The sequence below is a fragment of the Conger conger genome, chromosome 3 (assembly GCF_963514075.1).
Source record: "Conger conger chromosome 3, fConCon1.1, whole genome shotgun sequence".
NCBI classification, from domain to species: Eukaryota; Metazoa; Chordata; class Actinopteri; order Anguilliformes; family Congridae; genus Conger; species Conger conger.
The window spans coordinates 17,366,696-17,385,911 of record NC_083762.1 but is presented as its reverse complement, the minus strand read 5'-3'; the positions used below and the strand labels follow the sequence as shown (position 1 = coordinate 17,385,911).

Genomic DNA, 19,216 nt, shown 5'->3' with positions numbered 1-19,216 from the left:
GTGTGCAGTGCAAGACCCACAGAGGGTGATGATGCATCAGGACTTGCACAGTGCGTCCATTATTGATGCTCGTCTATTTGTGTCAGTTATTTCATGATAAAATATCGGAAATGTAGCTGTCCTTAGTTCTTGCATCACAAATACAATCAATGGCCAATGTCTGTATTTGTGGCAGCTCATACATTTATCAATAACAAGCTAATTAAGAATTGGCGCAACATCAGTGGCTGACAAGATGTTAAACCTTAAAGCAAAGTAAACCTAATTGTCTTGTTTTTTTGTAATCAGACTGTGATTTTAATTTTGCTACAAAGATCACAAATTCATATTAAACTAATTAACATATAATAAGGCTCAGCTCACTTTGACCAGCTAGTGCAAAGTCAGGAAACAAATAATGAACAGAAAAATTGGTTCAAGTCTACTCAGTTTCCTGGCAAATACATTTTCTCTCAGCCTTTCTTAGTAGCTGTCACATTTCCTAACATTTCCTTCCCCCTGCCTCTGCCATGGACACATTTCCTGAAACTTAAATTGTCTCAGTTGCTGTCTTCTGCAATATTTTAACGTGGTTAGGGCTTGCCATAATTGTATAGAATCTGTAGACTTTTGGTTTTTGTAGTCTTATGGTTCCTTAGAGCTGTGATCAGTACACTTAAAATGACTAAATCTTAGTGTCTGAGGTAAGTTTTTCCCAAAACTGATAAGTTGTTAGACAAATGAATGAGGAAACATAAAATCACTTTTCTTTCTTGAACAATATAATTGTTCTGTAGATCAATCTAAATATTAGGGCATAAAATTAAAAATGAATATACTCTTGTGTATGCCTAGTGCCCCAATTCAGACAGGTTTTAAAATTCCTAAAATTGCATTTGCACGGAATTTCAATATGTGTTGTAGAGCCCCAAATGTTGTCCTGTATGGACTACATAGTCTCAACAACCTCAGTTCCCGTTATCCCCTTGGTTAAGCGCGTGATCCTGTTCCCCGGATGCCCGCTCCACCCCATTATAATCGCGCGCAATGGGGCGCGTTCGTGTAGTGTATCTTGTGTGTGCACGAGGAAGACCTCATCACTGCTCATTCAATTCCGATCCAGACGCACGAACCCCACAGAGATACGACCATGGTATGTCTACTTACATTTTAGCCAATATTTGGTTCCAGTTTGGCTGCTAACAATATCACTGTATAAGGAATGAGTTGGGATAGAAGGAGGTATGTTTTATGTGCAGTCATTGATTAGTAGTTTACTTCGTGAAATGCAAAACGCTAGCTAGGATTCACAATAGCTGTTCAACTGACGTTAGATGCTTGGTGCGCTGCTTAGCAAGCAACTATCGAAAGGAAATCGGCACCATCGTGTCATTTAATTTGGGTCCTTGTCCAACGTTTAATTTGTCACTGTTTTCAGATGTCGTTGTGCTCGGTCGCTTGTACCTATCAAACATTGCATTTTAGGTGCATCATTAACGTCCCCGTTAGTTTTTAGATATGATTTCAATGATGTAAATTCGGATGAGGAATCGACAAAACGACCCAAAAAACAACTGGCGCCATTTCCTCCTTTGCCCATAATTTGTGAACTTCGGCCTAATGTCAGTAACTCAGTACTTTGCCATTTAGCTTGCCAGGTGATTATGCTAACTAATTGGCTAATCGTGCAAAGTTATCGTGGCCAATATCTCGTCTTTCCGCGGCGGTTCATTGTTTCTGGTAAGTTAGTTTGCTGCGTGTTTTGCACGTAAGACTGAGCACAGTTGTTAACTTGCATCCAAATTCCCCTTTACCCTTTAAACTTATTTTTCTTCCGTATGTGACCCCTGGACCCTTTGTCTTCAGTTAACATTGCTAGCAAGCTGGTTTGCCAATCATGGATGGGTGGCATTGGCGATTGATTTTGTGTGATTGATACCTCGATTGTTAGCAGCTAACTAGCTAACATTCGCTTGGCATTGCAACTGCCGCATGTAGCTACATCGCTAACTATAGTTGGCTACCTAACATGCCATTTGGGATCGATTAATCAAACGTGGATACATTTTCTTTCGTTGTATCAGTGGATGTTACAGTAGCTTCTTAATTCTAAATTTTCGCAGACATTTTAACATGGTACTGTTACTATAAGTTACACTGCATTCTTGCCCCACCCTAGTTTTTTGGTTTAAGATTTCAGATATTCTTAATGCGTGTATCTTTGACTATATTTGACTCATTCCGCATGTTGCACCGGATAACATTTGGTAAATGTTACAAGCTGACTAACGTTATCCAAATACCGTTAGCTCGGAAGAATTTCGGGACCGCCTAAGGGTGGCTTGCCTGTGGACTGCTTGCCGACGTTCCTTCCTGGTTCTAGTACGCAGCAACACTCAATCCGAACCAATGGCGCGTAGTTATTGCGGTACACTAGCCAACTACCACACATCGTAAATATCAATTGAACGTTGAATTGTGGCGATTTATCTATAATATGTTGGGTATTTCTGTTTAGTTTGATGTAATGTAGTTCTGCGCCGGAACCTTATCCTGTACAGGCCTTTTTGCATTCGAACGCAGTTACATTTGCCTTCGCCTGTGCGGCGCAGACATTTTAGATAAATGTATTAAATAAATGACGGCCAAGATCGTTTGATTTGGACACATTTAGTCATTTTAATGGCTGAAAATGCTGCGTTTTGCGTAGTGAAAATGGGAAGGTTGGTGCGAGGCCATGTTCCATTCCTTTACCCCTCCCTCTTCCTTTGTCTGAAGAAGTAACGTTATTGTATATAAAAAAAAAACCACTTCTTCTTTTGTATAACTAGTTGTGGGCTGTTTATCTCGAAAAATAGGTGAGAAACCTTGCAGTTTATTAAAATTATTAACTCCGAATTCATCACGTGGTTTATGTTCCGGCCTATTTGCCCATCTAACGTTAGACATGTGTTTCAGTGTCTAAAACTAGAAACAGTTGCCGGTTCCGGTGTGGGTTTTGAGTAACGTTGGACTCGGATTTTCCACCCATTCGCAGCTGTTTTCTGCGATGTGCTGTGCGTTCGAGTTTAGATTGAGGGTCTAATTTACATAATTGTATTAAGAATAAAATAGAATGGTGCTTTTCATCCAGTTCTCCATTGTTTCCAGAATTGCATAAATGTGATTAGCTAGTCATCTAAAACCATTCATTTGAATCCTCATTTCAAATAAATTCGTTTGGCCATGTTGGTCTTGTGCGCTAACTGACATTAAGAGGAAGTGAAACAGAGGGTGAATGAAGCGAACATTGTGGCCTTTCATTTTGTTTCGTTTTTTACTGAAATTGTATTTATATGGTCGACCCACGATTTCCGTAGTTCTCTAGTACATTTCTGCCCTGCGTGATTTTTGTATTTATGGATTAGGATTTGACGAACCTTAAAACGTTGGGCTTCTGTTCTGCTGCAATGAGCCATCTATAGGCTAGTGATATTGACGGCATTTGCTAAAACAGAAGTGTACAAATGAGCATTTACCACTCGAGAATGTTGCTATAATAAGTTGGTCAAACTTCTCTATTAGTCGTTGTCTGTCGCATTTACATTTTACCGTGTACATTTTTATAGACCGAATGTCGACGTTAGACTAGTTCTCCGTATCCGTGTTCTGGTGGTCTCCCCCTGGTCATTGATCTTGATTTTGAGGCATTAGCCTCTTGGTAGGAATTATACTATTCCTTGGCAAGCATTTGGTACTGTAGTATTTGAAAGGAATGGAGTTGAAACGAGATTTTTAGAGCCGGTATCATCAAACCGCCTGCTGTGGCACAACCCAGCAACTGAAACGTGTTAAGCTAATTCTGTCCCTGTGTGGGTTTTTGTACTTATGTAATGGGGTAAATTAAGGGTAGGCTTTTTTTTCTTTTTCTTTTTTCTTTTTTCTTTTTTCTCTTAGTGCGCAAGGAATTTCTCACCTCCTTCCTCATTGTGACGGTATACCTGTATGTGAATTAGACTATGCTGTTCTGTGAACCTTGACTTCTGGAGGCATTCCATGGCATTTTATGACAGGAAGAAAGAGTTGTCTGTTCCTGAAAGAAGAAAGGTCTTTCACATGGAGACCAGCTAGGGTGTAACGTTAACTGGCTCACAGGCAAGTCCTGATACCGGCTTCCTGATTTGGGTCTTTACTCATTGTGAAACTCGATGGCGTTAAACTCAGTTTTGACCTTTTTGATGCATGTACATTTTTATAGAATATAGAGTCGGTTGTGGCTTCATTAAGACTCTTAAGGCTCCTTCGCTGACTGATTCCGTTGCTAATGCTTCGGCAATCAGTTGCGGCAAAGGCAGCTTTTCTAAAAACGGAAGGAAAGAAACCCTGCCCTTGCACATTTTGGCTACTTTGGGGGGGCTCGCATGGCTGGTCATGCAGATCTTGTCTTGACGTAATGTGTCACTTGCCACTACCAGGCAGTAATGATTGTGTTAAGGGTGTCCATTACGCAAGGCAAATCACACCCAGGATAAATGGGCACATGCCCTTCGAGTGCATTCCTTCATAGTGTTGATCAATTGGTTTCCTTTCCTTTTTGCCCCATTTTAAGGGATATCAATGTGTATAATAAACATTTGTTAATTTTCACTTAACAATTAAGACCAAAGAAGCCGAGTGGGTGTTAACATCTGGCGTACACATTTGTCAAATGAGCATCTCATGCCGACAGGTTGCAGACAGACTAAACGCACAGCCAAAAATGGGATTACCCACACCACCCCAACCTCCCAACCCATCCCGCGCTTATCTCCTGTTACGTAGCTGCGCTAATGAAAATCAGAAGATGTCTGTTTACTGGGTGAATACAAGTCAGTAATGTTGCTCTCCCCCCACCCCCCCCCCCCCTTCCTCTCTCTCACAGGAGTGTCATTGTCTCAGCAGCGTTTATATGCCTGAGCAGTTCAGTCATCAGTGTGCTAGTCCTCTGCTCCTCTCAGCAGCTCGTTTTGTTGGTGTTCGAATCTTCGTTCTGCTGTATTTGTTTCAAAATGGCTTCCTCTTAAGCCGTTGCTGCTCAGAGACGTTCGCTCGGTACACTTCCACGTGTTAGTCAAACTGGCCGGTCTGGCACCTGTGTTCAGTGTTTCCATGGGGAAGGCATTTGGCGGCTGTGCCGTTGGCCTTCACGCGGTGAGGCGTGGTCACACTTACTGCCGCAACGCTGCCCTTCCTCTTCCTTTCCGGTAGCCCTATTTCCGCGTACGCGAGCGCTATCAGCGTGTTCTTGGCTCTATCTTGCGTTGACACGGCCTCTTTGTGGCGGTTGGTGGAACCACTCAGTGCAGTGCCTCACTGCCCGTCAGTGCCCTGAATTCACTGCGTTTCTCTGGTTTCTGCAGCGGAGGGCACACTCTAACGCTGGTCCAGAAGGCTGAGTTCGGTGGATTTACTTTAGCATGTTGCTGCTGGATGACAAAATGCTGAATGCTGATCAGATTGATGTTTTCTTCAGAGGGCCTTTGACTCCAGGCTGTCTGCTGTCAGCACCATTACAGAATAATGCAGGGTGATTTGCTTCTATTCAGCTTTGTGGTAACGATTGAGACGTCAGCTCTTCTGACCGGTGGACTCCAGTTGTGCAGTGCAGCTTATTTTTCCGCTTGCTGTCTGCAGCTCATCCAGCGTGTAGCTGAGACTCCTGCCCGTATTCTGGTCACTCAGCCTTTATCAGGTGTTCCCCAGTGCTGCGTTCCTGTTCCAGTAACTCTTCCTGGCTCCCCTAGCAATTAGGTTTAATATTGTATATGAATGTTTTGTTTAATTTGAGAATTTATTTATTTTTAATGTTTTATTATTTTTTTATTTTTTTATTTTTTTATTTTTATTTTTTATTTTTTATTTTTATGTATTTAACAACTGCAGGGTTTAACTGCAGTTTGATTGTTCCTGGTGTTGGCTGCTTAGTCACTGCTGTGCATTTTGTGGCACGTCTAACGTTGGGTTCGACCCTCCTCACGCCCTTTTCTCTCCGCAGGCATCTGGAGTTACAGTGACGGAGGAGGTGTTGACCGTCTTCAACGACATGAAGGTGCGCAAGGCGCAGGCCAACGAGGACGAGAAGAAGAAGAGGAAGAAGGGGGTCCTCTTCTGCCTCAGCCCCGACATGAAGCACATCGTTCTGGAGGAGGGTCGTGAGATCCTGGTGGGAGATGTGGGCAACACCATTGTTGACCCCTTACAGCACTTCGTCAAGATGCTGCCGCCTGACGACTGCCGCTACGGTCTGTACGACGCCTCATACGAGACCAAGGAGAGCAAGAAGGAGGACCTGATCTTCATTCTCTGGTAGGTGGACAGCTGTCAACAGAATAAGGGAGAAGCACCCCTTTCGTTTGACGCTCTAGATATCAGCTATTTGCCGGGCCAGGTGGTTACTTTGCACCCGCTCCTGTAGTGTCAGTGTACAGTTGCTCTCCACATTTGCTCATGTTCGTTTATTGCGACAGTTGCAACAGTTGGCATCTAACCCAATAGGACATTTTGCAATACTAGTCTGCAATACTAGTCTGCAATACTAGTCTGCAATACTAGTCTGCAATAGTCGAATAACGTGTTATCACAAAGGTGCTTATCAATTTGCTAAGTGAATAGGGGCCTTGTTGATCAACTTCTGTGTGCGTTCCCATACAGTAAGTGCAGGTCTCTGCAAAAATGATTACGAGTGTGTAGCTGGGATTTCGGGCACGATGTCTCCTGCCAAAGCAGGGTTTCACCTCAACCCCACAAAGGGAATTCTGCTAGTACACTGATTGGGAAATGTTGTATTTGATGCAGCATGTTGGCGGTGGTGTGTAAAATGCAAGCGCGCTAGAAGCGGGGATAAATTGCAAGAAGGTAGCTCGATGTGACCACTCGTTTTTCCCCAGACAAGGTAGCACGTTGGTGCAGTATATTACTCTTGATTAAAATTGTACTAGTGGTTTTACCCTGCAGACACAAACGTTTTTGCTCGGTTGTAAATTAACAATAAACGATAAGTAAATGGTTTGTTAAATGTACAGCATGTTTGTGGTCACAGGGCACCTGAAAACGCCTCCCTGAAGAGCAAGATGATCTATGCCAGCTCCAAGGATGCGATCAAGAAGAAATTCACAGGTTAGTTGTGATTTAAGGAATAGGACAAAGTGAAAACATGGCAGGTGAAAGTTTTATAAAGGTAATGTCATTATACTATGTTATGTCATTATACTTATGTGTATAAGTTTGGAAGTTAGAAGAGGGTGACTGCAGAAATTACGAATCTGTGCTTTGCCGGTCCCTTGCAACATTGGCCCTGGCTCTGACTTTTATGAGAAATTAATGTTTGGGTTATGGTTTGTGGTCTGTTGGATCTACTACCATTCTCTTGCATGATATTGAGCCATTTTTGTCTGAATTTAAGGCATCAAGCACGAGTGGCAAGTGAACGGTCTGGAAGACTTACTGGACCGACGTACCCTTGCAGATAAACTCGGCTCATCAGTCATCGCTATCGAAGGATGCCCTCTATAAATCTAGCACCAGCTTCAACTCTTGCCAGCCAGTAAACGCATTTCTGTGAGGTTTGGCTGTTCATTCCAATATGGCTTGGGTGGGGTTGTGGGAAGGGGGGGGGTGGTGTATGTCAGTCTGATTGCAGGCCATCATTCCACTTCTGACAATGAAGAACAAAACAAGTGAAATTGTCGAAGATAAAATTTAATGAAGGATGATAATGCATATGATGAATGAAGTTTGAAGGCAGGTTTTTGTTCTTTCTGTGTTCCACTTGAGTGGTGCTGTGAAGGAGGGGATGGTGCAGGGTGCATTGGGCATGTAAACCGTTAATTCAAACTTGAATGTTGCATAATACTGTTAAACATAATTATACAATATTTTTTGCCAAACTTAGTTCTATATTATCATTTATGTGTAGCGGAGGCCATCTGTGACGACACTTAAAAGATTTCTGACTGACAATGCATCAGATCTCTTCCTGGATCACTTTTTCATTGCATTCTTTTGACCTTTCTCCCCGACATTGAAATTCCAAAACCTTTTATGATTCCAGTTTTATTACTTTTTTTGTTTTTGCATTTTGACTGAACCAAACTGTTAGTGTGAAGAACAAACGCATTCCTTTTAGGACTACAAGAGTCGGTTAAAATGAAGTGACTGAATTGATTGCAGATTGAAGGAAGGCGGGAGGGTTGCAGAGGGTGGGCGACGTTGTGGAACAGCCTGTGTACAGTGAAGGAGTGCTGGATGGAGGGTGGATGTTTTGTATCGTATCCTTATCTCAAAAAAAAAAAAAAAAAATTAAAATAAAAAAAAGCACTTAACTACTGTCTCCGATTGTCTTCATTTTACCCATAGGTGAAGTCCTTGCATCATAAAATCAACCAAATCCTTGCATTTCAGTTCAATATCCAACATGCAAGTTTATCAGCTGTTTATTCTGGAAAGGTTGTGTGAACCTGGGATGTTAACTAGACTAATGTATATTCACTCCTACTTGAGCGCAGTAATATCTTTAGGGCACACTTAGTCTGCGATTGTAGCTGGTGCTTCTAAAATGTCTATCGGGTGAAGTCATCCCTCCTCCAACAAGAATCAAATCCGTTTGGCAATTTTAGCGACTCCATTTTGACATCAGCAATGCACAGTGGAATAGCTGGTGATGCAAGCCGAGCCCTCAACGGTTCAGTGGGTGAGCAGGCAAAGTGACTGGACGTACATGGCGGGGTGATCAGATTGAAGTTCCAATTGTCCCCCATTTCATATTTTCCTGTGCCCACAAGCAACCGATTTGTGGAAGGTAAGCATGATGCCGGGTGATCTTGTTGGTGGGTGTGTGGCTTTAACCCCGGATCCTGACGCCGATTGGCCCTTATGCGACCCTGATCCTTAAGATTCAGGATCACACGATACTTGGGAACCGTTGGCTAGTGTTATGCTGCAGTAATTATATATTCGCATGGGTCTCCTGAAACGGACATGAGGACATTACATCGGAATGGCCCTGTGTCAGAATGGGTAACTCCTAGCATCCAAGGGTACTACAGTGAGATGACTGGACATTGGGCTAGCAGCATCCAAACCTACACATACGTGCTTTAAGGCATACTGCTATATGGATCGCGGGACCACCGCTATAGTCGAATACATTGGTTAGACTTTCAATGCTAGCATTGGTGGCTAACCGTAATGTGAAGTGAAATGATTCAATTTCTACTTGGGATGTAATTTTCCAAACCATTTCTTTGGAATGACCCAAATCAGTAGAGGTAGCGTTGACAGGAATTGAGTTTTTGTCAAACATATAGCGTTAAAAACATTTCAACATTACCTTCATTCAGTCAAATGAAAAGGGGATTACAGCACCAGAGCGCGTCAACACCGAATAACGAAGCTTTCCTGTTATGGTTATTTTTAATTTTTCAGAGCCTTTGTTTATTTGTTTGAGCAGGTAAAAGATTTGACGGTACTTAAGTGCCATTTTGGTACACCAAGGTTATTATTGGAGACCTGCCATCTTATCACCATTCTCTTAAGTGATGTGGAAAATCAATATCTTTGCTCAACCTTATCTTTTCTTGGGCTAAGGCCTGTATCTGAAGACTTCTGTTTAACCACCTTTCAAACTACAAGATTAGCTGGTACGGAATGTTAACCGTTGAGATGCTTGCCAGAGAAATTGCTATATTCCTGAAAATTGCACTTGTTCCTTAATTGAAATAACTGCATGAGGTGCCATGCATGATTTCTTTTTTCACATGTGTAATTATGTGTTATGCACTTGAGCTTTTGATTTCTGCATGTGTGGGTGGGGTGTTGGGGTTGTGTAAATTTGTGAAAGGTTTCTTGGTTTCCTCTTCCAGTCTCATCTGAAAGAGGAAACTTGGGAGTGTGAGAGAAGTGATCATTGGGGCGCAGACTACAGCATGGTATGCTGCCCTTTTGGTGTGTTTGATGAACATTGCTTTTTGGGGGAGGTTTTGACTGTGACGTTTTTCCCCTTTGAGTGAAGAGCCATTTCTTGTGCTGTGACATCCATTACATTACATTCCAAGGCATTTAGCAGACGCTCTTACGTGACGCACAATGAAGTGCTGATCAAACACAGGAACAAGTGTGAAAAGGACCCGAGAGGACAGTATGGTTCCGAGTCCTAGCATGACCACGGATACAATCGGAACCCTTGAAGAATACATCAACTTACAAACTAGCATACCATGGTTGGCAGCTAGAATACCTCAAGTACAACAATACAACAGCTAATACACGCAGCACAATCACAAATAATTTCAGCTAAGACCTTCAGTTGTTTGTCAGAGGGAGTGCTCAAAGCACGGAGAGCTGTTGTTCTTCTGGTTTTGTGTCCCACTCACTTTTCGTCCATATATTTCTGAGTAATGACACTGTCCTGCCACTTAAACACATAGCAGCAACTAGAAGAGTCTCATGAAAAATGGGGCCCTGTTTCACAAAGCAGGATTACTGAGTTAGCTGCACTGAGTAAAACCTGGAAACCTCCCAAATCTGGAACATGGATTTAATTAAATAATAAAGCTGTTGCAGGTGTTATTCAGTGCATTTATCCAGCTAACTCAGTAATCCTGCTCTGTGAAATACCCCCCAGGTAATTTACATAATATTCAGCACATGAAAAGGGGTCACCAGTAAATACTGACACAAAAGTAAATGATCAGTCCGTTCACTTTAAGCCTATTCAACATAATACAATCTGAATAAAAACATTGAATGATACTGGGGAGAATGATATATGATATTTCACCTTGGGCAGTGTTCTAAAATAAGTGTATCGGATGAAAAATATTATAAGACGTGTCCTTGGAAAGTCAGGGAAAAACCTTCCCACGTCTGTCATATGCACAGTCCAGCTTTCTTTAACTCGTCAGCTTGGTATAAATCAGGCCTAGCACTATCAATTTTTTTTTTTCATAGATCTTGCGAACATTGCTCAGCACTAAGCCTGCTACCAAAATAGTAGAAGACTAGAAAAGAAGAAACTCACAAGAAAAGGAAGTAACTCATGACCCAGACCCAGTAATGAAGTGGGAAAGACCCATGAAACAAACACTACCCCCAAGGCACAGCACTGCAACCAACGAATAATGAAGAAGTTCAAAGTCCAGAAACATGACTGCTGATTGCTACACTAACACTACCCTTATACTAACATTTGATTAAATTCCATTCTCACAATTAGAAGGAGACCCCCAGCCCAGCAGTCAGACGTCCACAGGCAGGGTCTCCAGGGCTCGTAATGCTGGTGCAGGTTTATGAATAAGGGATTGTGAGCCTGTTACTGGGCTGGAGTTTGATGTCCTTCCTTCTTCAGTTTGGGTTCCTGGCCCCATTCCCACTACACTGGTTTTTAAAGTATTATCTCAACATAGTTTTAATAGCTTTCAAATTTACCTTCTGTTACTGATGTACAATTAACAGCTGAAACTGTTATTGTTTAAATGCCATTCATGAGTAAGCTTACGTGTAAAGAAACAGGCAAATGGGCAGAGATATGCATAGGACAAGCCATCTTAGTAGCCTGCCTGGAGTGTGTAAAATGGCAACAAGTGAAAGCAGTTAGCTAGCATGATCATATCAAACTATGTTTGTTTTCAAATACTGACTGCATGCTATTGGGTAAGAGTTACAGGCATTGCACACTTCTGTTAATCTATAACAGAGCTGCCCAACCCTTTTCCTGTAGATATACCGTGTTCCTTGAGCTGCTAATTTGTACTGCCAAATTAGGTATGCCAAATTACAGTTGAAATGAAAACGTATAGGAGAGTAGATCTCCTGGAACACGGTTGGGCAGCCCTGATTTGCAAAACTAGGGATATTTAATTTAGGGCTGTAATGTCTACCAAATCAGACTGGTTTCTCTTAAGTCGACAAAATGACAATCAATTCTATTAATTTTGCAGCTAATAGTACATTCATTCACCAACTCTGAAATATTAAGTCTTTTCAAGTGTGCTTGCAATTGTATTTAGTGATTTATCTCTCTTTATCAATGTAAAAATGTGCAAACCCACTGACCTGCATTCACTTCCATCAGCGGATGATGATCTGTGCTTAATTCCTACACACTATGGCAGACTTGCCAAGACTTATTTTCAATTGAACAGAGAAATTATAATACTGTGGACATTATGGGCAATAACAGGCTCAGTAATCTTTTAAGAGGTCACCAGTGGTTGGCTTTGTAAGCCAGCTAAATCTTTAGCAATTCTTAAATAATGACATTTACTATGCTCCTTGATGTGACTTTTATCAACTTGGCCATATTTGGTTTGCCACATTGGACAATGCTATCAGAGTCTGATCAATTCAGATGCCACTGATTTACACAAGTGATTACAAAGTTATAGAGTGATGGTATCATGAAATGATGTTGATGTCAAAATGTTCACAATATAATGACATTGCACAATGTCACTACAGAATCTCTGAAGAAAATGATAATGAAGAAAATTATATAGAGCACAAGAGTAATATAAACAATCCAAAGTGCACCAGGATTTCAAGATGGAGGCGATGCAAAATACAGGATATTATGCCTAAAACTACGCAGGAGTTTAAGTGCATTATCAGTATTTTGCTGACACCTAGTGGACCACAATTAAAGTGCATAAATTTACCTAAAGTACCAGATATAGTCAGTGAGAAAAGTATTAGGTAGACCTGTACACCAGCTTGTTAGTGCAAATATTTAATCAGCTAATCATGTGGCAGCAACTAAATGCATGAAAGCATGCAGACATGGTCATGATGTAATCTAAGTGACTTTGACCGTGGAATGATTGTTGGTGCCAGACAGGGTGGTTTGCGTATCTCAGAAATTGCTAATCTCTTGTGATTTTCACACACAGCAGTCTCTAGAGTTTGCAGAGAATGGGGCTAAAAGCAAAAAAAACATCCAGTAAGCAGCAGTTGTGCGGCCTTGTTATTGAGAAAGATTGGAGGAGAAGGGCCAGACTGGTCAAAACTGACAGGAAGGTGACAGTAATGCAAATAACTACACATAATAATTACACATTACAACAGTGGTATGCAGAGGAGCATCTCCAAACACACAATGCAAATAAACCTCTTAAGTAGATAGGCTACAGCAGCAGAAGACCTAAAAAATAAGTTTCATAAATACCTAATAAAGTGCTCACTGAGTGTACAGTACTGTAGTATATAGCCACTATCCTAAACTTTGACTCTTTTATTTGACATTATGTTAATTTGTCTCAAACATTTAAATGGGAGACTACATATGAAAAGTGCTGTAATTACTACAAGGTAAATCAAAATAAATATAAAAATACCTTTTAATAAAAGCCCTGAGTCGGCGCTTTGACCACGTGTGAATTGTTTGATTACAAAAAGAGAAAAGAAAAAAAGAAAAGAAAAAAATGCAGAAAAAGGCAATTCCAAACTTTTGAACAGAGGCATATCAATATAAAAGTATAAATAGAATACATAGATTCATATCATTATATTTTAGTTGAACAACAGAATTAATTTTTTCCTTACAGGCCCAGGCTTGGTTATGGTTATATTCTGCCCTCTGTGACTCATTTGCACATACTTTTCACACCAAAGCCATTCTGTTTAATCAATACTGTAAACCTATACAAGAAAAGAGGATTACATGAATTATTATATTTGTTAAATGGTATAGTCTGTGCAAAGACAAGAAGATCACTGTAGATAGCATTGGGTAGAATTCAAGAGAATAAACTGTAACTGAAGCTAGGCACCCATATGTGTTCTCATTGTTAAAAATAACTTAATTCAACACATGTGGATTTAATATCAAGTCTTCAAGAATATGAAGATTTTTAGACATGTACCACCACGGGTGGCCTGTAGCGTAGTGGATAAGGTAAATGACTGGGACACCCAAGGTCGGTGGTTCTAACCCCGGTGTAGCCACAATAAGATCCGCACAGCCATTGGGCCCTTGAGCAATGTCTAATCAACTGTACGTTGCTCTGGATAAGAGCATTTGCCAAATGCCAATAATGTAATGTAATGCACATTTCATGAACGGAACTTTGGTGCCCCTGTGTTTCACTGTGCAATCTGCACACTCAAGTATAGTTCCCTTATTCTAACATTTTACAAAGTAAACAAACCTTGTTGTTGGAATATACAGAATATTTATGTGTTTAATTCCATTTTATTTTATTTGTATAACGCTTTTTACAACACAAATCATCACAAAGCAGCTTTACTAAGAACCCAGGCCTGACACCCCCTCAGAGCAAGCTTAGGGGGAAAGCGGTAAGGACAAATTAATTGACTAAAAGGAAGAAACCTGAAGCAGAACCAGACTCAGAGGTGGAGCCCATCTGCTTCTGGCCGGCACTGGCACTGAGTTTATATTATATTATATAATATATATGTAATATATATTAAATATGTATTATGTAATATATATAAAACTTTTTTTTTTAATTATAAATGAAATCAATAGTTACACAAATACTAATTATGCAGATCACAAATATAGACGATTATCGGGGAAGGACCGGTTCTTGGCAGAAGTGGCAGGTTAGCTGAAGCCAGGGTCTGGTTGTGGTGCTTGACGCTGAGCCCTGTGCAGGGAGAGGAAAGCAGAAACAAAACAATGATTAGTGGATGGTAAAAGTGTTAATGGTGTATAGTGGTTTATTTCTCTGTATACACAAGAAATGGCACAATAAAGGACATTATTTATACAGTGGGGGCAGAATTATTGGCAGTTGGCACCCTTGATGAATATGCAAATATGCAAAATATGGTAAACTAAAAAATAATACTGTAAATTTTGTATTTGTTATTATGTGTAAAGTAGTGTGCTTTATCAATGATTCAATAGAATCAACCAAAGTCTGGTTTGGGGAACTCAATTATTGGCACCCCTGGTTAAATACTTTGGGCAAGCACCCCCGGCAAAGATGACAGCCATTTATATTTTCCTATCATTGGTGAGAACGTTAGAAGAACATTGACCATTTTTTGACCATTCCTCCATGCAGAACTTTTCAGAATTATTGATGTCATTGGGGTTTGTGCTTCCAGTCATATCGCAAACAGTTCTACACACTATGGATAGTAGTACACACTTAGTCCTACTTTATGTGAGCGCGCTGAGTATGGAATATAGGGAGTCCATTGTAGATTATATATTCCATAGGAACATACTCCTGAAATGACCAGAATATTATTTATTTTTCTCCGTATATAGCCTGTAACTCCTATAAAAATATTTTTTCTTGTTACTTCTCCTTACTGAACTGAGTTTACTTAATGTTCTCATTGTCTTCTCCTATCATTCTTTGTAAATTAAATAAATCAATCAATTATATGTATAATAACAGAACCCATTGTTAAGGTACCTTTTCACTTATTTATCTCTACCTTTCTATTTTTTATATTTTCTTAACCATGCCTAGTCCTCCCTCCCCCCAGCTCTAAAATCCTAACGGTATTTGTGAAACGGAGATCCTGCCTGCTTCAACACGCCTGGAATAACAGTCAGCCAGCAGGGAACTGGGGCAGGTATGCAGTGCTGTCATACGGCCACTAGATGTCACACCAGTCTCCTGACTGACTCAAGTTTGCTCTCAGTAAAACTTGCCTGCCTTAAACCTCACATTAAAACTACAGGAAGCATAAGCAGACTGTACTTAAATGTCCAAATCCAATATCAAATCTCACCTCCAAGACAAGAAAACATCCCCAATATTGCCCTAGCTAAAAGTTTCACAAAGGCCATTTCTGTGTGTCACATGACCATCAATAAATGAATAAACCACTGCACCCAGACTCTGGATAAAATAAACATCCAATCGATTCAAACAAACAAACAAACAAACAATTAAACAAACAAACAAACAAACAAACAAACAAACTCCAAGGACAGAAGAAAGACAACCAGGGAGCAGAGCCACTGAACAACACCAACAGGGGAATAACTGCACTCGTTCCCTGGGAAGGGGGAAAGCCTCACAAAGGAGAGCGTTAACCAGATATTATCACACTCATATCTGCCCATTGCTTTCATAGTGGAAAACTAACAGGTTTTCCCTCAGGGAGTGGCTCACACTTGTGTCTGTTTATTTAAAAAAAACAATAGTTAAAAATACAGCAGCTAAGTCACTTCCAAACTAAAAACCTCCCTTCACCAAGCATCCATCCATACATGCATCCATCCATCCATACACTACATCTAAATCTTTTATTATAACAATATCTTACTTGGTTCAGATTATAGACTGCTACAAAAATGTTACAAATTTGTAATTTCCAATACATTTATTGATAGTAATGCCATAATTGCTGTAATGCAGTAATTGCACAAACGACGTTTCAGTTGAGCCTGAAGCAGAGTCATTAAGCCTGAAACAAAGAGTAACATATTCCATTACATGGAACTGGTTTCATAGGAGAGCAAAAGTAAAACTGAACTCCATAAAATAGCATAAGTTAAATCTTTGAAACCCTTTGTGTCAGGTGATTATTAATATAACAAGACTAACAGGAATGGGGAACAGCCATGACCATGTGTTCTGCTATTTGCTTAAAGAAGAAAACAAAAGGAGGATACATTGCTCAAATTCCCTCGGATCAGAGAAAGAGAATGGGGCAGAAAAACAACAGTTTTTTTTTTTTAAAGAGAAGACGAGCTAACACCCTTCGATTCAGAATAGAAAAAACTGAAACAGATTCTGTGGAGCCCACTCAAAGTTGGAACTCTTTAGTCTTTGTAAATATTCCACCCAAAGAAAATAATAAAAATGTTGTCATGAGTATCAGAAATTTTGAGTATCAGTAGCTTTAGGAATAAGGCATAAAGTATACTATGTTTTTTTTTTTTTTTTGAATGGTATAATTATAACAAACAAATTATGTTGTCAATGCACAGCAATAGCAATGGCTCTGTTGACGTGCATGGATGGGAGGAATGCATTGTGGTCCATCTTCATAGCAGAGAAACAAAAAAGACACCAGTCAGGTTCATCTCGCATTGCGCCACCCCCTTCAAGTACTCTGTCCTAGTTTATCTTCTTCGCAACATGACTGTCTTTCTGTGCCTGTCTTTTTTCTCCTCAAAGAGCAACCACTGAACCTTCCTTCTTTCTCTAGATCCTGGGTACCTTAGAGGGTCAGATGAGGCAGGCACCAGTAGACATTTTTGATGTGTGTATTGTGATTTTTTTTGATTGTGTGAACAGCTGCAATGTGTTGGCGTGTGTTTGTCAGTCAACATAGGTTTATGGTGTGTATGGGTGTGTCGAGTAAGTGTATAATGTTGCTGAAATATGTTGCTGTTTGCATGACTACAGTATATCAGTATGTGCACCATTTAGTAGGTGGAATATAAATCAGTGATCTGTGCTGACTGTGCATTAGTTTATATATGAGTGAAAGTGTATACCTATTTTCAATAAATTTCTACAAATATACTACATCCATCCATTAACTAACCCACTTATTACCGGTCAGAGTGACGGGAGGACTGGAACCTACCCCAGCATGCACTGGGTGAGAGTCTGGAGAATACCCTGGACAGCTCACCAATCCATCACAGAGCACACAAACCATTCACTCACGTGCTCATACCTATGGGCAATTTAGGCCCTCCAATTAACCTGCATGTTTTTGGACTGTGGGAGGAAACAGGAGTACCTGGAAACTCCACACAGACTCAGGCCAGGATTTGAACCTAGAACTTCTTTCTGGGTTCAAACCTTCTTTTTGCGAGGCAGCACTGTTATCTATTGCACCACTGTGCTACCCCATACAGGTATGCTGTATGCACACTGTCAGACACCATTTTGTTTCACTCCACAGTCCACTGGTCAAGCTGTGCAGTGTTTGTGCCCAGGTCACCTGATAATAATAATAACAATTTGTTATTTAGCTGACGCGTTTATCCAACACAACTTACAATTTATTAGACTAATGATGATGATGAAGTTCTCCATAAGTTGGCAGACAGAATGTTTTTGTAGACTTCTGAATTCATCCTGCTGCTACCATCATGAGTTACATCATCAATAAAGATCAGTGAGCCCACTCCAGAAGCAGCAATGCAAGCCCAAGCCATGAAACTTCCTCCACCGTGCTTCACAGATGAGCTTGTATGTTTTGGATCATGAGCAGATCACTTCTTTCTCCACACTTTGGCCTTTCCATCACTTTGGTAGAGGTTAATCTTGGTCTCATGAGTCCATAAAGCTTTGGTCCAGACCTTTTGTGGCTCATCTCTGTACCCATCCATCCATCCATTATCTTTACCCGCTTATCCTGAACAGGGTCGCAGGGGGGCTGGAGCCTATCCCAGCATACATTGGGCGAAAGGCAGGAATACACCCTGGACAGGTCGCCAGTCCATCGCAGGGCACACACACCATTCACTCACACGCTCATACGCTCATACCTACGGGAAATTTAGACTCTCCAATCAGCCTAACCTGCATGTCTTTGGACTATGGGAGGAAACCGGAGTACCCGGAGGAAACCCACGCAAACACGGGGAGAACATGCAAACTCCGCACAGAGAGGCCCCGGCCGACAGGGATTCAAACCCAGGACCTCCTTGCTGTGAGGTGGCAGTGCTACCCACTGCACCATCCGTGCCGCCTCATCTCTGTACGTCTTTGCAAATTGTAATCTCGCCTTCCAATTCTTACGACTGATGAGTGGTTTGCATCTTGTGGTATAGCCTCTATATTGCTGCTCTCTAAGTCTTCTTCGAATGGTTAATTGAGACACCTTCACCCCTGCCCTGTGAGGATGGTTTGCGATGTCACTGACTGATGTTTTGGGGGTTTTCTTCACAGCTTTCACATTGTTTCTGTCATCAACTGCTGTTGTTTTCCTTGGTCGACCTGTTTGATATCTGTTGCTCAGTACGACAGCGCTTTCTTTCTTTTTCAGGACATTCCAAGTTGTTGTACAAGCCATCCCCAGCACTTGTGCAATGGATTTCCCCTTTTTTCTTGGTTTCAAAATGGCAGGCTTTTCCCTCTGGTTTTCATGTTGGTTTATCTTTTATCGCACAAATGCAGTCTTCACAGGCAAAACCAAAGACCGAGAGTAGACATTCAGAACTATTTATTGCTTAACCAACCAATCTAACAGGGCACATCTCTGCAACAAGAAACACCTGTCATGTTCAAATACTTTTGCTCGCCTAAAAATGTGGTGGTCTGATACAAAAGGT

At 40.9% G+C, this 19,216-nt stretch overlaps 1 protein-coding gene across 1 annotated transcript; it reads left to right on the top strand.

Annotated features, from left to right (window-relative positions):
• Positions 1 to 987: 987 nt before the first annotated feature.
• Positions 988 to 8,318, top strand: cfl1 (cofilin 1). The gene is made up of 4 exons (XM_061235961.1): positions 988 to 1,132; positions 5,993 to 6,303; positions 7,037 to 7,113; positions 7,400 to 8,318. The coding sequence occupies exons 1-4, from the start codon at positions 1,130 to 1,132 to the stop codon at positions 7,507 to 7,509; spliced, it is 501 nt and encodes a 166-aa protein (XP_061091945.1). The 5' UTR covers positions 988 to 1,129; the 3' UTR covers positions 7,510 to 8,318.
• Positions 8,319 to 19,216: the final 10,898 nt, after the last annotated feature.